At 45.4% G+C, this 24,222-nt stretch overlaps 2 protein-coding genes across 9 annotated transcripts in view; one reads left to right on the top strand and one right to left on the bottom strand.

Moving 5' to 3' along the window:
• SYK (spleen associated tyrosine kinase) overlaps positions 1-8,074 on the top strand; it is an 84,956-nt gene extending 76,882 nt beyond the window's left edge. The window contains exon 14 of the mRNA XM_074995060.1: positions 2,872-8,074. Within this exon, the coding sequence (XP_074851161.1) occupies positions 2,872-2,944 (73 nt within the window). The 3' untranslated portion in view covers positions 2,945-8,074. The remainder of the gene's footprint in view (positions 1-2,871) is intronic.
• Positions 8,075-20,468: 12,394 nt separating this feature from the next.
• LOC142013544 (tubulin polymerization-promoting protein family member 2-like) overlaps positions 20,469-24,222 on the bottom strand; it is a 142,662-nt gene continuing 138,908 nt past the window's right edge. For all 8 annotated transcript variants that reach the window (XM_074995052.1, XM_074995054.1, XM_074995051.1 and 5 more), the window contains 3 exons: positions 21,384-21,560; positions 21,080-21,233; positions 20,469-20,675 (listed from right to left, as the gene is read on the bottom strand). In XM_074995052.1, coding sequence (XP_074851153.1) covers positions 20,493-20,675; positions 21,080-21,233; positions 21,384-21,560 — 514 coding nt within the window. In that variant the 3' untranslated portion in view covers positions 20,469-20,492. The remainder of the gene's footprint in view (positions 20,676-21,079; positions 21,234-21,383; positions 21,561-24,222) is intronic.

The following is a 24,222-nucleotide window of genomic DNA, read 5'->3' as shown; positions in this document are numbered from 1 at the left end:
AGCCAAGTATGCAGACGAGCCCCTATAGTGACTCAGAAATTTCCCATCATGATTTAAACCATGTGTTAATGTGGTGAATTTGAATATAAAAGTCAGCTCGTCCACTTCTCTTTCCAAAACGGTGCGATAATTCCTCTTCAGTAACACACATACCTTTAAGTCATTGACAGAATGCCCCATTCCATTAAAATGTTGACTGACTGGTTTGTGGATCTGGAGTGTTTTGATGTCTGTTTTGTGCCCATTGACCCTTTGTCTAAGGGAGTTAGAAGTCTGTCCAATATACAAAGCATCTGGGCATTGTTGGCACATGATGGCATATATGATGTTAGTAGAGGAGCATGAGAAAGTGCCCGTGATTCTGTGAGTAACCTGGTTAGGTCCAGTGATGGTATTTCCAGAGAAGATATGTGGACAAAGCTGGCAGCGGGCTTTGTTGCAGGGAAAGGTTCCAGGACTGGTGTTCCTGGGGTATAGACTTCGGCTGTTAGTGAGGATCCTCATAAGGTTGGGAGGTTGTCTGTAGGAGAGAACAGGCATGTCACCCAGGGCCTTCTGGAGTGTAGCATCCTGATTAAGAATAGGTTGTAGGTCTTTAATAATTCGTTGCAGTGGTCTGAGTTGGGGGCTGTAGGTGATGACCAGTGGTGTTCGGTTCTTGGCTTTTTTGGGCCGATCTTGGAGTAGCTGGTCTCTGGGTATTCGTCTGGCCCTGTTGATTTGTTTTTTTACTTCTCCTGGTGGGTAATTCAGGTTTATGAATATTTGGTAAAGTTCTTGTAGTTTTTGGTCTCTGTCAGTTGGATCAGAGCAAATGCGATTGTACCTAAGAGCTTGACTGTAAACAATGGATCCAGTCACGTGTGCAGGATGGAAACTAGAAGGGTGTAGATAAGTATAGCGATCAGTAGGTTTTCGGTACAGTGTGGTACTGATCAGGCCATCCTTGATTAGTACTGTAGTGTCCAGGAAATGTATCAAGGATGGCCTGATCAGTACCACACTGTACCGAAAACCTACTGATCGCTATACTTATCTACACCCTTCTAGTTTCCATCCTGCACACGTGACTGGATCCATTGTTTACAGTCAAGCTCTTAGGTACAATCGCATTTGCTCTGATCCAACTGACAGAGACCAAAAACTACAAGAACTTTACCAAGTATTCATAAACCTGAATTACCCACCAGGAGAAGTAAAAAAACAAATCAACAGGGCCAGACGAATACCCAGAGACCAGCTACTCCACCCTGCCCGCACTCCTGACCATGTCAGGAGTAAAGTGAAGGAGTTGCTGCAGGGCTACGCCTGGCCTTGAGACTCGGCCAGCTGGTCAGGGGCCACCCCCACCACTTGTTCCTATTACTGGGAGCTCAGAGCCATCCTGGGCTCCCGAGGCACCTCCTCCCTGCCAGCCAGTTGCTCCCACCACTCAGAGCTGGTGGGGTGGCTCCAGAGCTGGTGGAGCACATGGGGGGGGGGGCGGGAGGGCCCGATGGTCTGAGGAGTCCCCTTCTGCCCCTGGGGACGGGGCTACCCTGCCAGGAGCTGCTAGACAGCCACCAGGGCTGCAGAAAGCAGGGTGCCCACTTCACTGGTAGCAGCTAGCAGGGTGTCGAGCTGCTGCTGCTCCATCACTGTCCCTGCAGGCACTGTGTGTGTGGGGGTTGTGGCAACTCTGCAGGCCTCATGCTGTTCAGACTGAGGGTGCTGGGGTGGGGACCTTTTAAAGGAGCAGCTTGCTGCAGCCTCGGAGGGCCTTGACTGCTGTGCGATCTTGTCCGCCAGCTTTCCTGGCCCCTTCCTTCGAAAGAGGCCACTGGTAAGTGTAGATGCTCTTTTTCCATATCCAAGGTGGCCCCTTTCAACATGCCACATGGCACTTTCAACATTATTCATTGACAGCGCCAGCCCTGGCCCGTGTGTAGACACCACACATTGGAGGGGCGCCTTTCGATCTCTTTTTCAAAAGATGCTCTATCGAAGTAATGCTCTAGTGTAGACATAGCTCAAATAAATGAGCGCAGAATTTGGTGGATGGTATGTCACAGCAAGACCTCAGTCCTTATGAGCATAGCGCTTCTAAAGACCACAACAAACATAATGAGCTTTACAGAAATATAGATTGTGTCTTCTAATCATCCTAACTCTCTTCCCTGATTGATTCAATGAATGCCATAAGCAGTTGTTGATCATATCAGAATTGCTTCTGTCAGGACTAACTGCAAAGTCTTAAACGTTTAAGTTTGCCATAATTGATAAATATGTCACAAAAAGGCTGATTACTATATCTGTGAAAAAAAGTGTACTGGAGAAATGCCAAGGACGGTACACTTGTGCTTGAAAAGGAATTCTCTAACCATCTGAAGTAAATAGATCCATGTATAATGTAAATTTCACAAGTACTTGTCTTAATTTGATTGCTCCCCTGAGTTTACAGGGGATGAAGGAGGCATTCTAGCCACATATCCAAGGACCGCTCCCAAAGATGATGAGAAACAAGATCAGATCCCAGGATGGGATCACAGCTCTTATTAGATGGTGCACTGTATGGACTGTCTTCCATACTTTTCCACTGAAATAAATGAGGTAGAAGGTAAAGGGGAGCAGTTTTATTCTTTCATGCACAGGTATTTGTATACATATAGTTACAGGTAATAGCTCTGTATATGTGATGGGTTGATTGATCTGGATGCATCACATTTACCATTGGGTACTCCTTTTGGTGGTAATTGTAATAATATAATCTTGGCCATTTACAAAAACCTTCAGCAAAGTTGGGAGCTATGTGGAGATGAAAGAGTGATCAAAAGGCCCTTCCTCTCACAGCTTTCCAATTATGCCTCAGTCATATTTCTCTTCCTCTTACAGGGTTGATGACCGACCAGGATTTTCTGCTGTTGAGGTCAGACTACGCAACTACTATTATGACATTTCACATTAACAATGTGGATACTGTGGAACTCATGCCCACTTTGGTCTGCTGCACACTCTCTTCTGACAATGACAGCCAAAAGTTTTAGCTTCAGAAAACATAATGACTTTAGTTCGGTACTGCTGAAGCTCTTCATGCTGTCAAAATCTCAAAGCAAAGCCATTTGTAGTAGTTGCCTTTGCTTGCTTTCAGTGCAATTTCCAATCCATGAATATCTTTTAAAAAACAGATATTGCTACACTGTGTGGAGCAAAGACAAGCACAATAGATCTTTAGAATTCTACTGAATGAAGTTAGTTTTATTTTACATTCTGCCTCCTTGTCTTCAGAGGGAGGGGGAGTTTACTGAATATTTTCTCTCTTATCTCTCTTCCTGCATATATCTGAATACAGAGCCAGCATTAAAAATCTTGTTTTTTTTCCCCCACTATTGGTACTTACCCTAAGAATTATTCAGAAGTCCCCCAGAAGTATATAAGAAACCAGGGGTTAGCAAACTTTTACATTGTGCCCCACTGCAATGAGAAGTCCCCTCCCAACCTGTCTAAGTAATCCAAACAAATGGAAATTTTGGTTACATGCATATCAAATAAAACCCTTTTGGCATGGGTAAGAAATGAAGTGTGTAGAATGTAAAGCTTTATTAATCAGTATATAAATGTGAATACACAGACATAAAAACAGTAACATAATTCAACATTTTTAATGAGATGGATGAGCCTGAGCCCCAGCAGCTGACCCAGTGCCCCTGACTTTGCATAAAGCTTTTTCTCACAGTCGAGGAATGCATTAATCTTTGACAGCATGTTTTGATAATAGTTCATACCCTAACTCTGCCTAGGCCACTGCAATCCTCTCAAAACAAAAAGCCCAGCAGTCTCTGCAGCAATGCCAGAAGAGAGGAACCAGAGGTAGTGTGACAAGGAAGCATCCATTTCCCTCTGAATCCTCCCCCTCCACACACCTTTCTGTTTGTACTAAGGATGCCCCAACTTCTCTAGGGACAAAGCACATAGGCAGAAAGAATCCTTGGGACATCAGTTAATATACTTCAGTATTTAAACTTATTAGTTGTGCCTTCATCAACTGAGAGAGTATTGGTTGACAAATGGGAGTGCCTTCTTTTCTGTCTTACCTTTGTCATCTTCCTCCATTGTCTTTTATGGCTATAAGTCTCCATGATGTTGTAAGCCACACAGCCACTACCATCCTCTTTCACATACCTCCTCTTCCATATCACCCATCCAGCCAACTTTCACAAGTTCCAAGGTCAGAAGGGACTGTTGTGATCTACTCAGAAGTCCAACATGGGCCATAGAATTTCTGCTAAATAATGTCCAGTGCATACCTTTTACAGAGATCTGATCTTGATTTTAAGATTGTCACTGATTAGAGCATAGGTTCCCAAACTAGAGGGTGCAGTCCCTTTGGGGGGTGGGAGTGAAGAAATTCCAGGGCAGCACGAGTCGACGTAGCTCCCCTCATCTGTCCCCCCACCCCAAGAAAGAGTCTGCGCTTACATTATCACCTGCAAAAATGGAGGTAGCTCCAGTTTCCTGCAGCATGGAGGGGGGAAGACTCACAGCTGCCCACCAGAACCAGTGTCTCAGGAAGTGAATGAGCTGCTTCCTCTGCCCAAACAGCCACTGTGCATTCTGAAAAGCCAGGTCTGTTGCCCACCAGCAACTTCCTGCTGCCTTCCTGTGTGGGAGGCAGCAGGGGAGTAGGAGCCCCTGGGTTCCATGCAAGTGCCAAATGCTCATGCAGTGCACTTCCTGCACCTTGTTCTCTCTATGGCAGCCATATGCAGCCTGAGCAGCCTAGCATGGACCTGGAACTCCCACTTCCTCTCTTCCCCCTCACCCACATAGGAAAGCAGCAGGGAGAAGGAAGTTGCCGGGGGCACCAGACATGACTTTTCAAGAAACACGCTGGCGGTTTGAGGAGGGGAAGCAGTGCACGTGCTTCCTGAGACCCTGACCTGGTGCGCAGCTGCAGGACCCTGAGGTACCATCTGAGCTGTCCACCTCCCTTTGCCCAGACCTCTACAAGTACCCTGCTCCCATGAGTAGCCTGCCCAGGGCCCCACCTGCCCCTGCCCCAGGGGCCCACCAGCACCCTGCTCCTGCCTCCTGGCCAGACACCTACCACCAGCTTGCTCCTGTACTCTATTTTCCACCTAGCTTCTGCACCCCATGCCTATTTCACACACTGGCAGCCCTGTCCAACACACAGAATCCCTCATTTTTGGCCTCACCTCCGAGTGTAGAGGAGCCCACTAATTCCACTAACCTTTGAACCCCAGAAGAATTAATGTGGCCTGAGGCCTTGAACCTCAGTCCTACCTACTCTCTCCAGGGGAGAGAGGCATCTCAATTGGGGCCATCAGTGGGGCTTGGAGCGTTGTGGGTGTTTTGGTGGAGAATTTTTGCATCTCACTTGTGTGGTCCCTGACTTGTAGGTCTGTGACTCCTGACCCAAAACAGGTTCTCCGCGCCTCCCATAAATAAAGACAATGCTGAAACATTTGTTGGACATATTTTATTTAAAAATGAAACCTGGCCAACAAGCTCCCAATTGGGGCCACACTCCCATCTGGCCACAGCACCATAACACCCCTGTACCCCCCCACACACACCTCAGTCCTGAGCCTATCACACCCCAGTCTTCTGCCACAACTCTACTGCACAATTCACATGCTGCAAATGTGTCCTGAGCCCATCATGCTCCCAACACCCCCTGTCCTGAGCCCTTCATACAGCCCAGCCTGAACTCCTGCGGCCTCACATCCACAAGCCTGTGGTTTGCTCAGCACCCCAACGTGCCACCTGACGCCCAACACTCTCCAGGCTGGTGCCCCCTCCCTGAACCAGCAGCCCCTTCTCCACCACTTCCTGCACCCAAATTCCCTTCCAGGGCTTGCACCTTTCGCCCCTTCACACACCCAAATCCCTCATTCCCACCCCAGAACTCGTACTGCCTGTCTCAACCCTGTGAGATTAAGGGCTGGGGACAGCAAATGATTGATGGAGAGGACAGTGCCTCAAGAAAGGGGTGGGATCTTGGGGCTTGCCCTGACATGTAAAAAGTGATTTTTGTGTGTAAAAAAAAAAAAAAAAAGATTGGAGACCACTGCCGTTATTTGAAATTTATTTTTTTTTTAATTTCATCTCACACAATGTGATTTTTTTTTTTCCCTTTTGATGCATAGGAGTACAAACTGAACTTTTTTCAAAAGCAGGGTTGCTGGATGGTGGTAAAGAAGAGGTGGTGGGGGCCTGAGGGTTTCTCAAAAATCAAAAAGGGGGCATGATGCCAAAAAGTTTGTAAGCCACTGCATTGGAGGATCTACAATGATGGTTGGTGAAGTGTTTTAAAGGTTAATTATGCTCACTGCCAGAAAGTGGCACCTTACTTTCATTCTGAACATGTCTTGCTTCAACTTCTAGTCATTATTTTGAGTTACACCTTCCTCTTTTGGATTGACAAGCCCATTATCAAATATTTGTTCCCCAACTGAGTCACCTCTTAACCTTCTCTTTGTTAAACTAACTAGATTGAGTGAAAAGGCATGTTTTCTAATCCTTCAATCAAGCTTTATGGCTCCCCTTCCCATTTATGAATATGAACTGTGGGTGGGCATCAGCACACTAATATTTTATAAAAAATATACTCAGAAACATCACTGCATGAAAAGGGAACTCATGAGACATTTCAAGCGCAACCAGTTTTTCACTTCACACTCTGCAGGAATCATAACTCCCCACACCCAAGGGATGCATTCACCTCAGTTTCTTCATTACCTTTGCCTTTCCCATAATGCCAGTATATTTGTGATATCGCTATAGCTTTCATCTTCTATTAGATTGTAAACCCTTCAAGAAAGTGTCTTGGTTTTTCTGTTTGTTTGCAATGCACCAAACTATCTCTGGCACCGTATAAAGATAACAAGAAAACACTGTTCCTCTTGTTATTATTCCGTTGTGTGCTTTTCTCTGGTCTCATTTTAAATTTGTCCAGACATTCAGCCTAAGTGTTCACTTTTTTTAAGTGCAGTACTATACACCAATACAATTTTTGAGCACTGTATTCAATCATAAATAATTCTTGCTGTTTACACCTTCCAGATCTATGTAAACTATTCTTAGTTACATTCTACAGCCCCAAATTAATTTATAGGCATGCACATAAAATGATGCACATTTTGTAACTACAGGAAATACAGCTATTTAAAGGTACTGAAATATAAGGTATAAGGTTTGATATTCTTATTTGTATGTCTGTTCAGAATTTGGGATTAACTTGGTATTTTTAAAGCATGTTTAGAGTATTTTTCTCATGTGAAAAAGAAATAGAATAAACAGTTGCAATGGTTCAAATAACAAATTATACAAGTTTGGTTTCCATTGTGAACATTTGTAGGTACTGTTGATCTAATGTAAGATAATTTGTTTTGTTGTACTAAATTAAAGCTCAGTGGCCTACATTTTCAAGTAACTAGCGATTTCAGTGTCTCAGGTTTTTAGATGGCCAAAACAAGCCATTGTTAAAGGCACCTGATATTTAAAGACATTCAAAATTAGTAGTCACTTTGAAAATGTAGGCCAAGTGTGGTTAGTTAGTAAGTTGGTTTGTTTGAAACAGTTATCTCAGCCTCAGTTTTTCTGCGTGGCCATGTTGTCTAGCAATGGCCTCTATTTGATTTTTAGAGTACTCACTCTTGCATGGACAATTTAGAATCTCCATGTTCAGTTATCCACGTGGATGCAAACAGGATGTAAATCAAGCACAAGTGAGATCTGGGTATAAACCCTATTGCCACATAAGTACTAGGGTTACAAATCCACATGCTCAGTCTGAACTTGAAAAATTGGGGTGGCCCTACCTCCTCCCATTTCCTTTTTAAACCATTTTTAAAAGTGAAGATGACCCTGATTAGTATTGTTTTATTGATTTTTTTTTTTTAGCTTTGCTATAAAAGTCCTACAACATATGAAGTTTTGTGAATTAAATGAATATATTATTAAACAAAGTAAATGTATTCTTTTGTAAAAGGTTTGGTTGTAATAAGAGTTCTTTTTAAAATGTATTTGGCTCTATGCTTTTGTTTACAGTTTTCTAACCATTATGGATATAAGGTAGAAAATATATATTTACCAAATTACTGTGATTGTCTGTTCATTTTGAGCCAGGTAGTGATTCTCTTATTCAGGCCAAGTCTACAACTTACGTTGACCTAGCTGTATTGCTTACAGTCACAATTTTGTATTCTGTGTGACACAGTTAGAATCATAGGGCTGGAAGGGACCTCAGGAGGTCATCTAGTCCAGCCCCCTGCCCAAAGCAGAATCAACCTCACCTAAATCATCCCAGCCAGGACCATGTCAAGCCAGGACTTTGAAACCTCTAGGGATGGAGATTCCATAAACTCTCTCGATAACTCATTCCACTGCTTCACCACTGGTGAAATAGTTTTTCCTGATATCTCCCTCTGTAACTTCAGACCATTGCTCCTTGTTCTGCTATCTGTCACAACTGTGAACAGTCTGTCTCCATCCTCTTGAGAGCCCCCTTTCAGGAAGTGGAAGGCTGCTATCAAATTGCCCCTCAGTTTTTTCTTCTGCAAACTAAATAAGCCGAAGTCCCTCAGCCTCTCCTCTTAGGTCATGTGCTCCAGCCCCTTAATCATTTTTGTTGTCTTCTGTTGAACCCACTCCAATGCGACCATATCCTTTCTGTCCTGGGGGCCCCAAAACTGGATGCAATATTCCAGATGTGGCCTCACCAATGCCGAGTAGAGGGGATTAATAATTTCTCCAGAGATGATGGAAATGTTTCCCTAATGCACCCCAATATTCTGTTAGCCTTCTTGGCTATAAGAGCACACTGTTGACTCATATCCAGCCTCTCATCCACTGTAATCCCCAGGTCCTTTTCTGCTGCACTGCTGCTTAATCAGTCAGTCCCAAACCTGTAACAACGCTTGGGATTCTTCCATCCCAAGTGCAGGACTCTGCACTTCTTCTTGTTGAACCTCATCAGATTACTTTTCTCCCAGTCCTCCGATTTGTCTAGATCACTCTGTCCCTCCCCTCCAGTGTATCTACCTGGACCCCTAGCTTACTGTCATCTGCAAATTTGCTGAGGGTGACATCCAGATCATTAATAAAGATGTTGAACAATACCGGCCCTAGAACTGATCCTTGGGGCACACCACTCTAAACCAGCTGCCAACTGAACATTGAGCCATTTTCCACTACCCTTTGGGCTCATCTGTCAAGCCATCTTTTAATCCACCTTACAGTCCATTTATCCAATTCATACTTCCTTAATTTATGGGCAAGAATGTTGTGGGAGACTGTATATGCAGACAGGATGAGGGACGAATTCTCGCATGCACTTCAATACCACCGTTCAAAATGATGGATTTATTACCTTGAGGTAAAAGTAAATAATTCAGTGTCATGTCAGTTACCATCTGTTTTAATCATTTGCATCATGGTACTTAAATTGTAATCTGGTCCCTGTCATTCATCCCCCACTCCCCTTTTCTTTTCTTAAACTAAAAAAGCACCACGGTATAGGTAAGTTCTAAAATAAGAAATACAGCAAGTGCAGATTTTTTTAAACTAAGAAACAAAAATAATATCCATAAATTGCATCAATTAAAGTAATTGCAGCTAGAACAGGTAATAGGTGCAGATTAAATGTCTGAAATTAGTTGTTTATATTTTTAAAAGGTCAGTGATATTCCTCAATCCATTTGACACTTAGAATGGTGCTGATCCAGTTGTAAGCAACGCATCTTGCCAGCAGATGGCAGTAATTTAATAGATTTAATACTATTAATACACACATTGTCTAAACACTGTATCTTCTGTACTACCTTTCACTTAATTTGCATTTTTCCTTTTTCTCTAAATATATAATCAAGTCCTTTCCACACCACTGAGGTGCCACCAGCTCTGTGACAAGACAAGACAAAACAGCTGTTTAAGAGCACACAGTAAGATGCTGTATAAGTTAGAGCAGGGGTGAGCAAACTTTTACATGTCTCCACTTTTTCTCCCTTCAGTTAGCAGAGGCCCCACCCAGCCTGTCAAATGTAATCCAAACCAATGGAAATTTCAATTATGTTTGTATGAAAACAAGATCTTTGGGTAGGTGTAAGAAAATGACTAGGTAGAAAGTAAGAACTTTATTAATTGTTATATAAATGTGAATGTGCATATATAAACACAGTAACATATTTCAGCATGAGATGGATGAGCCTGAGCCCCAGTGGCCAGTTATGAAATTTCACACCCCCTTGAAGGGGTCTGCCCCCCACTTTGTTCACCCCTCAAATTACAGCAAGAAGGAAAGAATATTGTAGTCAAAGGAGAGTGGAAATATGAGCCTTGCAGGATGTAATTTTCTGCAATAAATTTAGTCTAGCAACATGCACCTCTAATTGTTGCAAAAATTTCCCTGGGGTATTTTAATGACTACAGGAAAGGAGAGCACCTCGAGTACAGTTAGCCTTCAGAGGCTGAAGGATGCACACCCCAACTAAATCAATGGGAGCATCTGGTTGTCCATGGAAGGCTCCTACCATATCCGAGCACTCTCTGCTTTTGCTTCCCTCATGAATTGTGACCTTTTGGTCTGGGGTAACTGAACTTGCCTCTAGAAACACAAATGGAAGCAATAATATTAAATAGCATGCTAGTAATTGAGAAGAAGTATCTCAGGTTAACTATAGGGTACAGCAAACACTCTTGTTTCCCTTGTACCTCAGCCTTACCTATTACCTGAAGTGGATAGCCGCTAGACAACTTAACATACACTGAAATAATCACTGATGCATCTGAAGAAGTGAGTCTGTGCTCACGAAAGCTCATGCTCAAAACTTTTCTGTTAGTCTATAAGGTGCCACAGGACCCTTCGTTGCTGAAATAATCACTGAGTCTAGTAATTACTTTTCTGAATGGCTGAGAGATTGGTACATTCCCCATCGGTCTCCTCCACTTTTGCAGAGAGCACCAAGCCTTGATGGGACCCATCACACTCCTAGCTCTCATTTCAATGAACATCTTTACAGCCAGCAGGTACAAATATACAGATACCAAAGACTGCCCGGCATCCTAAGTACTTCAGCTTGCCATATGAGTAATTGACTTCAGTGGTGGCTTCTCCTTGAGTGCCTGCGTGAGGGTGAGAATGGGAGCAAGACTCCCGCTGCCTGGCACCGCTGCACAAAGACCATCTGTGGTCATGCTCCTTCAGCGTTCTGCACGCTCCAGAGGAATGCAGCATTAGCCTCCCATTACTTCTGCCCAGCACCCGACAGTGAGCAATGGGCATGCAAGAGGTGGTGTAAAGGCTGTATTTTTCTTTTCAAAACAAAGGTTCAAAAACAAAGCAAGTAATTCGTCACATAAATTAAAACAAACACAATGTTAGGAGTGCAGGTGACTCTCTGAATACACATTTACAGGCCTAGTGTGCAGGCATGCCTGCCCTACTGTGAGTGCATTCAGATGGTTTTCCTCTCTGCATTTGGAGTAAAATATTGCTGAGTTGTGCCATATTCCTTCTCCACAATAACAATATCACTAAAACCATGATGCTCATGCTGAGAAGAAAGGGAAACTTTTTAATTGTGCCTAACGTGAATGTGCAGAATTGACCCAAAAAACCCAGACCAAATCCTTTTCCTCTCGTTTTTGCCAGCTTCCGTTTTATAATCACTTTCTAAACATGACGCTCAAGTGACCATGGCTCTGGTTCTTCTTTTGTTTGCTAGTTTAGACAATGCCACCAGGATGAAATGCAGTTCTGGCAAACCCATTTGTTGTGCCCCATCTGCTGGCTCTGCAGAGATAAGCCAGAAACACTGCAATCTACAAAACAGGAGTTACTGTGCCTTGATATTTAGAAGGAATACAGTGGGAGGTAGAAAGGGGTTCTACAAGAATGAGAGAGAATGTGATTAACTGAAGAAGTGTTGCAGAATTCAAGCTTCCCTTATTTCCTTGCAAATAATCATAAAAGTGGGCACATGGACCAGGCCTGGTAAGGGTCATAGCTGAGAATAGGAACTCACAATGAACTGATGAAAGCAGATCTGTCACACCCCCTCCTACACCCCCTGAAAGCTGATGGCTTATTCTATTATTAGCTTCCCCAAACCAGTAACAATGTGAGCTTTTGTAGCAGCACACTGGTTAACAAGAAACCAAAATACAATCCCCTTAGGCCAGGGGTTATCAACCAAAATACCAAGAAGAGCCTGTTTTTGTTTTTGTTTTTTTGTTTGTTTTAATTCAGTAAAAAAGTCAATAATTCAAAAGCCGCAATGCACCTGAATACCAGACAGTCCTTAACAAATAACATTAAACCATACCTTTTGAAACCCCTATTTTCTGAGCAGCACACACACAGTGATGTGTAGTAGTAACAGAGAGAAAGCCATGCTAGTCAATATAGTATCAAAACAAAAAAAGCAGTACAGTAGCACTTTGAATACTAACAAAATAATTTATTAGGTGATGAGCTTTTGTGGGACAGACCCAGTTCTTCATATCATAACCATACCAGAACAGACTCAATATTTAAGGCACAGCAAACCAAAAATAGTAATCAAGGTTGACAAATCAGAAAAATATTATCAAGGTGAGCAAATCAGAGAGTAGAGGGAAAGAAGGTTGGGGTGGGGAGGGTCAAGAATTAGATAAAGCCAAGTATGCATAAGAGCCCCTATAATGACCTAGAAAATTCCCATCCTGGTTCAAACCATGTGTTAATGTGTTGAATTTCAATATATAACAGAGTTCAGCAGGCTCTTTTTCCAAACTGTTGGGAAAAATTTGTCTTCAGTTTGCATCTTACTTGCTGGCAATTAGGTAGCAGTTCTGAACACTCTAATACAAAGCTACTGTACAACACTTAGCAATGTCATTGTAAAAACCCAGGCCAAAGACAATATTATATATTGGGTGACTCTTGCTGTCTTTCCCAATGCAAGTACAGCTGCTTTTCTTTGCACATTCAGTTGTGGGCTTTACCGTTGATGTGCTGTAACAAAGTACAGCATTGATCAATTACTGTTTTTAAATTCCTCAACAAATCAGACTTTCCACTCACAGAAAACCAAAGGGCTTAGATACAATAGCTTATAAATCTGATATTCTTGTCTTGTTCATGGTGTCTGCATAGACTGAGTACAACAAGCAGATTCTTCTTAGTGGTACAGTGCTGCACAATTTAGGTTAAAGGATAAAGTATTGAGTAATGCATCAGAAAGCCACCCTCAATTTTCCAATTGTATCCATTTTAATGCAAACCAGACCTTCCAATACACACAAACACAGATAGAGTGCTCACAAATAGTTCTGATAACTCCCACAGCTTTTTTGTGCCAGCTTTTTAAAACAAAATAAAACAAAAAACCCTCTTGTAGTTGTTTACATAACTTTTACACATAGAAGATTATTGTGCAATTCTTCTTAGTTACATCCAAACTGTTCCCTTCTGAAATCTTGACAATGCTATACCTGCCTATGAAGTTCTTACATGTTACTTTCTGTGCTGATAAAAAATATCTGTATACAATGAATGGAGGTTGTAAAGTAATCCCGAAATGGAACCTCTGATTTATATTTCTGGAAATCAAATGGCTGATCTGAATTCCATCCGTTATGTGCTTGCGGCTTTCAGAAGAATTGATGTGGAAATGAAATGCTTTCTGTAGGGTCAAAATCTGTGGTTTACTGCTGTTTTGAGACAAAAGAAGATGCCCTTCCTTTTGGTCATCTTTTTTAAATCTGCAAGTTTATTTCAGGATCCTGAGAACCATTGCCACTGTAATCCAAAGCAAAAAACAGTAGTTTCCTATGTTGTGTAGAAGAAAGAGTTATATTTTAGTTACCAACAATACTAAAATACAAGGATTATCCCCACAACACTTTTTTTTTTCCTTCCTCTAAGAGCAACATTTTTGCATGGGCATCTTTTAAGAAATCAGAGGAGCTGGAACACCTGGTATTCTTGTGTTCTTTTCTCTTAACATTAGTAGGATTTTGTCCAAATTGTCTTGTTCATCCAGAGGGTCAAAGGTCTGTGTGATGCTAGAAGAATCTCAAGCATGTTGAAAGAAGTGATAGTTTGAAGACTGAGAGGGATTGGGATGTAGCTGTCTTTTGTAGTTCTTGAAAGGATCTCCTCCCAGATCAGGGACTCCCAACCTATCAGTCAGGACCCAAACATGAGTCACGATGAGCTTTCTTAAGGGTCGCCAGCAGCTCAGAGTTGCATGTGGCTCTTAAAGAAGCCATTTGCCGCTCCTTAATGCTGCCATATCAAGCAGCTCTCTCTATCAACAGAGAAGCAATTGTGCATTACGACAGCTTCTCTGCCTTTGATATTCATAGCCATCCCAGGCAAGCCACTTCATAGACTCTTGCAGTAAGTGTGCCCCACTCCCTCCTCCCTTTTGCCCCCCACTTCTGTTCTATGTAGCTGATCTGTGAGTTTTCATTTTTTGTTTGTATCTCCCCCCAGCCCCTGAGTGAGACTCACCCAGCCCAAGTGTGGCCCCCCGCCCCCAGCACCTCCAGCCTCTGAGTGTGGGGTTTAAGCTTGGGGAACATATTGGGGGGAAGTGATTTGAGGATGAGGGTGTTTACCCCACCACAACTCAAATCACCTGTAATAATAAACCAATAATTAAATTATAATAAATGTAGTGTTATTTAATTATTATTAATGTACTTCATTTTGCTATGAAATAACTACTATGACTATATAAACATGTGGGGCTGCAATTTTATATTCCTGACTCAGGCACAAAATTAGCTAGTTAGGGCACTGCTCTCTCCCCATTTTTGAATTGCCTTGGGTCACCAAGTCTTCCTGAATTGTTAAAACGGGTCCCCCTCTGGAAAAGGCTGGAACCGCTGTCCTCGGTGAAAATGGGTCTTAGTCTTCTGCATGGTCTGCTGAAGCCTAATGGAGGAGGAGGGCACAGAGAGTGTGTTTGTCAGAACCCCCATCCACAGAGAATTTCACTGGAGTATCAGGAAGGTGAACTCATGCACGGCTCTCTGCTTGTGTGTGCATATGCATATGTAGTGACGTGTAGAGACCTCTCACCTCCTGAAGAGCTCTCAGCCCATTCGAAGAAAGGAAGCACTGGTCTGGAACAGGAAACAGGCTCCAGCCTCCCCAAAGAGCACTGAGGGCAGGCCCCAGGGCGATGGCTCTCACCCTTGCCACACAGAATGGGGCAATGGTAGGAGTATGGCAATGGGGTCTTCATGTTGAGAGCCACTCTTACCGCATGCAGTCCCCTAGGCTCTGAGTCCCATGGACTCCTGCATGTGAAGTATATCAGGCAACTAGAGCTGTTTCAGGAAGCAAATAAGAGAGCTGACAAGGAGGAATAAGTAGCTATGAAATACAGGACTCACTGCACTTGCCTGCTGATCATGTAAACAAAACACTGGTTTGCCAAACAGTGAAGAGAGAATGTTCCATGATTGTTTCATCTGCTGCAATAGCGTTTCTGGAAAATGTCCTATTATCTCTTAACGTACATGTACTGTGCTTGCAGCATTGTACAGGACATAACGTACTAAAACAAGCAGTGCTGAGGACAGCTGCTGTGTGTTGACTATTCAGAGTACTGCCATAAAACGCAAGGCTGAGGTTTTTATTTTCCTCCATATGTTCCTAGTTTATTACTCCCTCCTATTTTGAAATATGGTTGATGTTTCTCTCTACTGCATATTTTCTCCAAGAAAAACGTATGGGTCTTCTCAGCTTTGCTCTTGGGGACCTCCAACTACTTTTCAGTCCTATCTTAATTAAACTTAATTACATGGTTTAGGATTGTATTAAATAGTTAACACTTCTACTGTGACTTAAAATAGAATTGATATACATATATATGTAAACACAAACTATTTAAAATTCAAAGTATGTTTGCAGACAAATACTATGTAAAGATGAAGTCAAAGTTAAGCATCTATTAATTATAAGCTCTGAGGGAAGGGGCTGCTTTTTGCTCTGTTTGTCCAAGGCCTAGCACAGGGGGTTCTGGGGCAAAGGGAGCTGTAGTAATAAAAATTAATAATTACAAGGATGGTGCACTCATGCAGGATGGGGTAAGGGGTCAGGCTCCAGGAGGGAGTTTGGTTGTGAGAGTTTGGCATGATGGGTGCTGGCTTAGGCGGAGGGCACAGGCACTGGGAGGGAGTTTGGGTGCAAGGTGTGGGCCCTGGGCTGGGCTGGATGGCAGGGGTATGCGGGGGTGGGGAGGGTAGCAGTGCTTACCTCAGCCAACTCCTGAAAGTGACCAAAATGCTCCTCTCACAGAGGTTCCTAGTCAGCTGTATTTAAGGTCCTCTGTGTGCTGCGGTCTGCAGGCACCATCCCTCTAGCTTCCATTGGCCACTGTTCCTGGGTCCCCCAGAACATACTGGCTGCTTCCAGGAGCAGCACAAACCAAGGGCAGGCAGGAAGACTGCTTTAGCACTGCTGTGCTGCTGGCAGTGGCTGATGGCCCCAGGCCCTTTGAAATCACCAAGGCTTCTGATCAGTTACATGCCCCCCACCCCGCCCATTGGTGGATCTGTTCTCCACTCATACTGACAGAAGCTCCTTCCATGGGCTTTTTGCCCCGTTGCAGCACTTTACAGGAGACAGCTGGCAGCACTCCTATTCCTCTTTTCTCCATACTTGCAGGCACCTTGGCTAAATATGAGCCTGAAAACAGCCCAGGATTCCTCTGGACAGCAGCTAAACCATGACAGGGTCCTGCATTGAGCTGGGATAGGTCTATTCATGTTTGGCGGGGAGCCCTACAGTTGCACCTCCAGTTACTGACTCGCTGCAGACGTAGACTTGGGAGTCAGAGCTACACAACTCCAGAGGGAATTCTGGGCAAAATAAATAATCATTGTGCGTGTTATATTTGTCATCAAATTAAACACGCAGGCTCCAGCAGGGAATGGGGCTGCATAAACTGTAGTCTGGGAGATCCCTGCAGCTTTCCTCACCAAAGCACTAAGCCAGCAGTGAGGTTGCACCCATCACTCATAAAGTGCAAGAGCCGGGCCTGTCCTAGTAACAGCTCAAGGCTCTGCCCCTCCATGCACGGGCACCAAAGTTGCCAAGGAGAGGGGCAGCGCCTCCTACACACACCCAGCCCTAGCCCACAAGCGTGGAGGGGCTAAGTGTAGGGGAATCCAGGTGCAGAGTGAGAGGGAGCTGTGTGGGGAAGGCTGCATGTGGATGGCCTGCGGCGGGGGGGGTGGGGGGTGGGTGGCAGAGGGACATGGGCTAGTTGCGGGTTTCCGGGTGCAGGGAGTAGGACTTCGTGGGGGTGGGGGGGCACGGTCCAGATGAAGGTGGTTGGGACACAGCGGGGGGGTGGGGGCTGGATTTAAAGATGATGGAGCTTGGCAGGGGTCTGGGTATGGAGGGATTAGCTGCGGGCACTAGATGCAGGAGAGTTCACTGAAATGGGGGTTTAAGTACAGGGGCTCAGCCAGGGTGTGGGGCTCAGGATACAGGAATGAACCTCAGCGGGGTGGCGCGTTGGCTGGGAGAGCTAAGTAGATGGGGTTCTCGGTGTGGTAGGGAAGGCTCTGGGTTGGTGGAATCTGGGTAGAGGGGTCCAGAGCCATAGGGGTCAGGCAGATGGAGGAGCAGCTGCCTGTACAGTGCTCTCCTCCACCACAGCTGAGGTTTGATGGGGACAGGAAGTAGGGGTGAAGAGTTTCCTGCATCCTGCAGGGGTTTCTGGAGTGAGTCTGACCCAGGTTTGGCCTGGCTGCTCCAGGCAAGGGCAGGCTCATCCTTCCCCAGCCCAGCCAGGGCTAGCACCTTGTACAGGGTCTCAGCCTCCAGCCAGCACAGTCCCACATCTGCCTGCCTCTGCCCCAGCCTGGCAGCGATTGACCTCACTGCCAATTGCTCCAGGAGCCTGAACCAATACACCTGCACTGCTGGGGCGGGAGTTGTGTGTGCTCCTAGGGCCGGGGGGGAGGGGGGCAGCCAATCCGCAGGTCTCGAGCCACATGTGGCTCTTTCATCAAAAAAGACAAGGCTCCTGCTCAGAGCCAGGCTCACGTTTCACTAGTCCTGGGAACAGGTGCAAACCCTGTGCAGCATATACAGCAGCAGCAGATGTGAATGGCCCCCCAGGATACCTACACCCTTCAGGGAGCTGCTGGACAAGACCATGTGCTTAGCAGGGTGGTAGGCTCTGCCGCTTGCCTTTGCATTTCCCTACCTCTGTGAAGACCTCTGATGCCCTCCCCGGCTCGGCAGCCATGTGGTACAGCCCAGCCAAGGCTGCAAGAATGACTTGGTGAGTCCTGATGCAGAATGGGCAGTAGTTTTTTTTAATTCCCGATGGCTATGTCTGCACTAGAGAGTTTTGTTGACAAAAATACTGGTTTTTGGCAATACCTTATGGGGCATCCATACTAAAAATGCATTCTGTCACTGTACTGTTGCCAGAACTCATCACATCTGTCAACAGCCTTCTGCCTCTGCCCCACAAGGCAGAACACCTTTCTTGGTAGTAGCTGTTGACCTAAAAGCCAGATGGACAATCCAGGGTGGAAGGGGCTCTGGTGACAGACAGGGTTTCTGGGGCTGTGTCTGCACTGGAGTATTCTGTCAACAGAACTCTGCTTTTGCCTCGACAGAGTTATTCTTCAAAAAGTTGAGGCATAACTCGCTGTTGATAGAGTACAGTGCAGGGTGGCTACTTCAGTCACCAGAGAGGGCTTCCAGTTCCCTGGCAGCCTGGTTTGTAGAGCTGCCGGCCCACATCCTGTCACTTGAGGGAAGTGCAGCCTGACGGATCGCTCTCAACAGAGCAAGTTGTGTGTAGCAGCAATCTGTCAGCAGAGGTTCCAGCGAGATTTCACTGTCAACAGTAACTTATGTCACCAAATGTTTCTACTGTAGCCATAGCCTGGATCAAAAGTCTGCTGTGCTTCCATTCGGCCGGTCTGTTGAGCGTGGGCCAGGCAGTCTGGCCACACTGTCGATAGAGAGAGTCACTGTCACTTTTTCGCTCCACTTTTGTGTGTGGCCATGCTCAGGCAGAGCCAGTCTGTTGGATGATATCTGCTGACAGTGACTTTTGTCACCAGCTCACTGTAGTGTAGACATTGTTGGGGGCGGGGGCAGGAAAGGATGGACAGTGGTGCACCTGGGGCAGGTCTGGGGGCAAGAGGAGGGAATTGGTCAGGGATTAGAGAAGGGGTGGTTGAGAGATGGTGGGGGGGGCATTGATTGGGTGGATGGGAGAGTTCTAGGGAGTGAGGCTACTGGGGTGATGGATATACTAAGGATGGGGATACTCGGGCAAGCAGGATTAATAGGCGTTGGGGGCGAGATGAGGGAATTACGATATTGTGGGGATTATTAGGGAATTAGAAGAGGGACATGCTTAGGGGACTGAGCGAGTGGTAGACGCTGGTGGAGAGAGTGACACTGATGCAGTGGGGGGTTGAGGGGATCGAGGTGACTTTGCGGACAACACTGGGCTCGGATGCGGTGAACTCTGGATCTAGGCTGCGGGCTTTCAAATCTCTCTCCCTGCCATCGAGCCCTTCCACAAGGACACAGGGGATTAAGCAGCTGTGGACTTCAGCGCTGCAGAGGGATCGGAGCCCCAGACTGGGCTGTAGACTGGGCTGCAGGTCCCTGCTTCACCCTTGCATCGGGGGCTGTTGTGGTTACTGGTACTGCTACTGGGCTGGGGGGGGGGGCAGTGTCTGCTTCCACTTAGCTATGGGGATGAGGTTGGGAGAGGCAGGAGGTGAGGAGTGGGAGGAGGGTTTGCTGTTCCCCAGTGTGCTCCTAGCACCGTCCTGGCTCCTGCCTCCTGGGGATAACTGTGATGGGGCTCAGGGCAGTCTGGGCTGGAGAGGTGCTGGGTGGGTTGCCTGCCTAGGGCACAGCAATTGCCGCCCCTTCCTTGCCCATTGCTTCCTACCCCACCAGTGCAGAAGCCACAGCGTGGGGGCTGCGGGAGGGGGCACATTGCTGTGTGGGTCTGTGGCATAGCTGGCAGGGTCATGCTGGTAGGACTCCTGGACAGGAGGACCAAGTGACTCCCAGGGATAAGCGGGTGCAGGAGCTCCTGGGACAGGGGTGCAATTCCAGCTAATAAGCAGGCTGAAGGGTTCCTCTCCAGATTCACGTCAAGTAATTTCATCTTTATCAGGGTATATATAGATATATAAAAATAAATATATAATATGTGGCTCTTTGTCCGCTTTCCACAGCTACTTTGGCTCTTGGTCTCAAACTGGTTGTCTACCACTGTCTTAGGGTTCCTTGTTTCCCTGTCAGAAGTCATTTTTTTTCTGTTGGAAAGCAAAGAAATATGCCCAGACCATGAATACATGGAATGATGCAGAATTCCCCAGGAGTAACACACACATCCACAAAGAAGCCAAGGTGCAATGAGTGAGAGGTGTTTAATGGCTTCCCTCCCAGGCTACAGAGAGTGACAGGCTGCACGGCTCTCTCAGGTGCACTGCCACCACTAGTGTTTCTTGTCATAGGTGCCAGCTTCTTTGTAGGCCCCAACATATCCACTGTTGTCAGTCAAGTCTTCACGGCCAGCAAGCCCTTTCCCCTTGCCGCTCTCATCAAATCGTTCCTTGTGGGATCCCGTGTATTTGCTGGTGTCTGTCAGTCTGTCAACCCCACCAGCTTTGGTGGCTTTCTGTAAGGTATAGGGTCGCAGTAACGGTCAGCAGAATTGAGGGAGGAGTTCATGATACTTTCTTGCCTATCCCAAAGGTTGGAGGCCTGTGTAAGGTAGGTTTGTACTGGGATTCATTCCTGCCTCCAGAGTGATGCAGTATTGCCATGAAGCTCCCCTTAGGTTGCTTCCTGCCCTGTGTGAGGTGTGATCTCTTTATGGTGGGATGTGGCCTATCATGCTCACTCCTTCCCTAAGTGAAGCACGGATGGAAGTCCTCATGTAGCTGGACCAGAAGAAGGGTCCTCAGAAGAGGTGCATGCCTGCCCAAGTGTTATGTGTGTAGAGGGCAGGGAGATATGGTGCTCTGGCAGGGAAGGGAGGCAAACAGGGTTTGGGACATCCTCGGGAGATCTGGTACTCACTGTTACACCCACGTTGGCTGGCTCCTTGCCCTCCATCAGTGCGTATACAGCTTGCAGTGCCTCCTCAGGAGATTTGCCCTTGAACCTCTTGCCGCACAGCTCCTTCATGGCCTGCTGGAATTCAGCAAAGTTGATGGTACGAGCGCCTTTAGTCCTGCAGTGAGAGGGAAGCAGTCACAAGCAGTTACCCCAGGGCTAGGGGATGCCGTGACAGCAAAATGTCCAGAACATTCACACTCCAACCCAACTCTTCTCCCCTCTTGTTTTCCCTTCTCCTCCCATCTCATCACCATTCCCTGCTCACTTGACTTTGTTGAATACAATATCGACGTCAGTGCTGGTCACTGCCTTCCCATCCATCACACCACAATCCTTCAGCATCTTGGAGAAATTCTTGCCCGTCATATCCTTGCCAGTGGCAGCTGTGTCACCGTACACAGCGAATTTACTGAAGGCTGTCTCCAGTTCTGACATCTTGAGGCTGGGGAGAGAGACGGAGGAAGCTGACAGGATGGACTTCCCAGCAAGACATGACCACTACATGCTCTTCACCCTGCAACTGGAGTGATGGTGATATTTGCACAAAGACAGCAGGAATTTAGGAGCTGGGTGTCTGGAAAGAGCTGGGCTTTGGGTGGAAGGAGTATGTCGGTAGTATTCTAGTAAAATGTATAGAAATGGGACACCTAAATCCTCTGAACAGCTTTGAAAATTACACCCATAGTCAGACTTCCAGCATTATGCAAACCTTGGGATTCCACCCAAGGATGCAACCTGCGTTGTCTGCTTTTTTCCTCCTCCCTTCACCCTCCGAGGAATGACTTTAGGAGATCTAAACCATAGCTATCCATTTAGGCCCCTAACCCCATAGTATCCGGCTCTCACCATATCCCTGAATTTAGCCTCTGAGGGAGCTAATTAGTCCCGTTTTACAGATGGGGAACTAAGGTATTGAGAAATGAAGGCTGTGTTTTTGAAAGTTGCCTCAGTGATTAGGACATCCAGTTTAGGGATTGTAACTCCAACTGGGAGAGGGGCCCTGTCACTTAGAGCCTGAAGTCCTGTGGTCACTGCCTGAGCAAGCATGTTCAACCTGCAGCCCTACCTCCGCAGCACAGCCAGAGCCTGAGAGAGAGAGCCCTGGGATTTAAGAGGAACAGGCTGTGAACTTTGCTTACATTCAGAAGACTGCTGGTTGTGACATCCCCGTGCCACAGAGAGGGGCTGTGTTCTCTTTTAACCTTTCTCATTTTTCCTTATTCTTTTCTTTTTTAATCAGCTGCTGTGTAATAAATTGTATTCACTTTGAACTGTATGAGGTGATCAGTGGCTCAGGAAAGCATCCACTGTGAAGAGAGCTCCCTGGAGTGGGGACGCCCTAGCCCCTGCCCTCTTTGACTACGATGTTGGGGGTTCAGCCCCAGGAAACCTGGGCCCAACCTTGTTGGGATTTCAAGGACTCTGCTGCTCAGAGAAGTGGAAAGGGAGCCCTCAGGGCCAGGGAGACCGTTAGGTTAAAGAAGAAAGGAGTCAGATCCTTTCGCTGGTCCACTTCACCGGGGTAGTATAGAAGTCAGGAAAGTTCCCCAGACTAGTGGGACCATTGGCCCGCTTCCAAAAGGTATGGAGACGTGAAGGCTGAGCTTTTGAAAACTGCCTCAGCGATTAGGATGTCCAATTTCTATTAACATTAAATGGAGACTTGGGCAGATTTGAAAGTCTTTAGCTGGGCTTAGAATCAAACGCAGATCAATCAAAACTTGCCTCTCCCTAATTCCCCAGTTATAGCTCTTTAGCCACCTCTGACTCTCTGTCAATATTCCGTTAATTGTCAACCTCAGGCCTATGGTATTTAAGCTTGAGAAAGAAAAATGTATGAACCATGCCAGGATTTTCAAAGTAGTACATGGAAGTTGGACACACAAAAATTGTAAAGGGGATTTGAGAGTCTAGTCCCCTCAGACTTTTTAAAATATCTATCGTTATAGCTACCCCCATGTCCCTTTACCCTCTGGTTTTGTCCTTCAAGTTTCATCAGGGCTGAGGGGCCCCCAGTGCATCCTGAACTCTAAAGGAAGAACCAAAATTCCCCCCCACAGGTAAATCCTGAGGCACTCAACTGAAAACCCAAAAGACCTTACTGAATTTATTCCAGGGGATTGCTAAAATTAAAATTGATCCTTTTCCAGCTAATGCTAATTCCTTATCCAAAGTCTGGTCTAACCTGAGTAGACAGATATTCCTTTCTCTGTTTGTTCTGTGTGTCTTCTGGGAGGAGGTCACATACTTTAAACCAGCAGCACCAGAAACTGGGCATTTAAGCTAAGTCTTCTATTGTGGCCTCATCAATGGATTCTGATGTCATCACTTGCCCCACCCACCTGAACTCTGACATCAGTGTTACCAGGAGAAGGTTAAAAGCAGTACATACAAGCTGAACTTCTCTAATCCAGAACTCTCTTGTCCAGCAAACTCCATAATCTGGCATGATTTTAGTTAGTCAGATGACCACTTATCATAGGTGTGGCCAAATTCACCGTGGTCCCATAAAGTTTGTTTACAGCCACCGGTTCTGGCTCTGAGTGTCCTGTGCTTGTTATTTATCTGTAATTTACCCCTAACCATCTTCTACGAGCCCAGTAAAATGTGCACGTGTCAATAGTGTACTAGAAAATGTTGACCTCCCATCATCTGGCAAATTCTCTCATCCAGCACCGGTCAAGACCTTGGGTGCGGACAAGAGAGGTTCAACCTGTAGTGGCATTTGGGGAACTGGGTTGAAGGATGAGAAATGTTTATACCAAACGCAACATTTCCCTTTTAAGTGCTTGCAACCTGAGCAGCCCATCAAAACTCATCTAATCTTAATTTAATCCAAATAGAATCCTTGATATGAATTTAAATGTAATCTAATTAAGATTTAATCTAAATTAAAATCACTTTTATGTACTCTAATCTAAAAAATTATTTTACTATTATGCAAATGTAAACTGAATTTATCTGAAACTTATTTCAATTTAATTTAGTCAATCTAATTTGAATGAAATCAAATTTAATTTGCATTCTAATTTTATCTTAATACAAATTTAATCTGTTAAATTAATTTGAACATAAATATTAATTTCATTTAAATAAAATCTCAA

Source organism: Carettochelys insculpta, chromosome 5 (assembly GCF_033958435.1).
Source record: "Carettochelys insculpta isolate YL-2023 chromosome 5, ASM3395843v1, whole genome shotgun sequence".
Classification (NCBI taxonomy): Eukaryota; Metazoa; Chordata; order Testudines; family Carettochelyidae; genus Carettochelys; species Carettochelys insculpta.
Note: the sequence above shows the minus strand (reverse complement) of the source record. Positions and strands in the feature narration are given on the sequence as shown.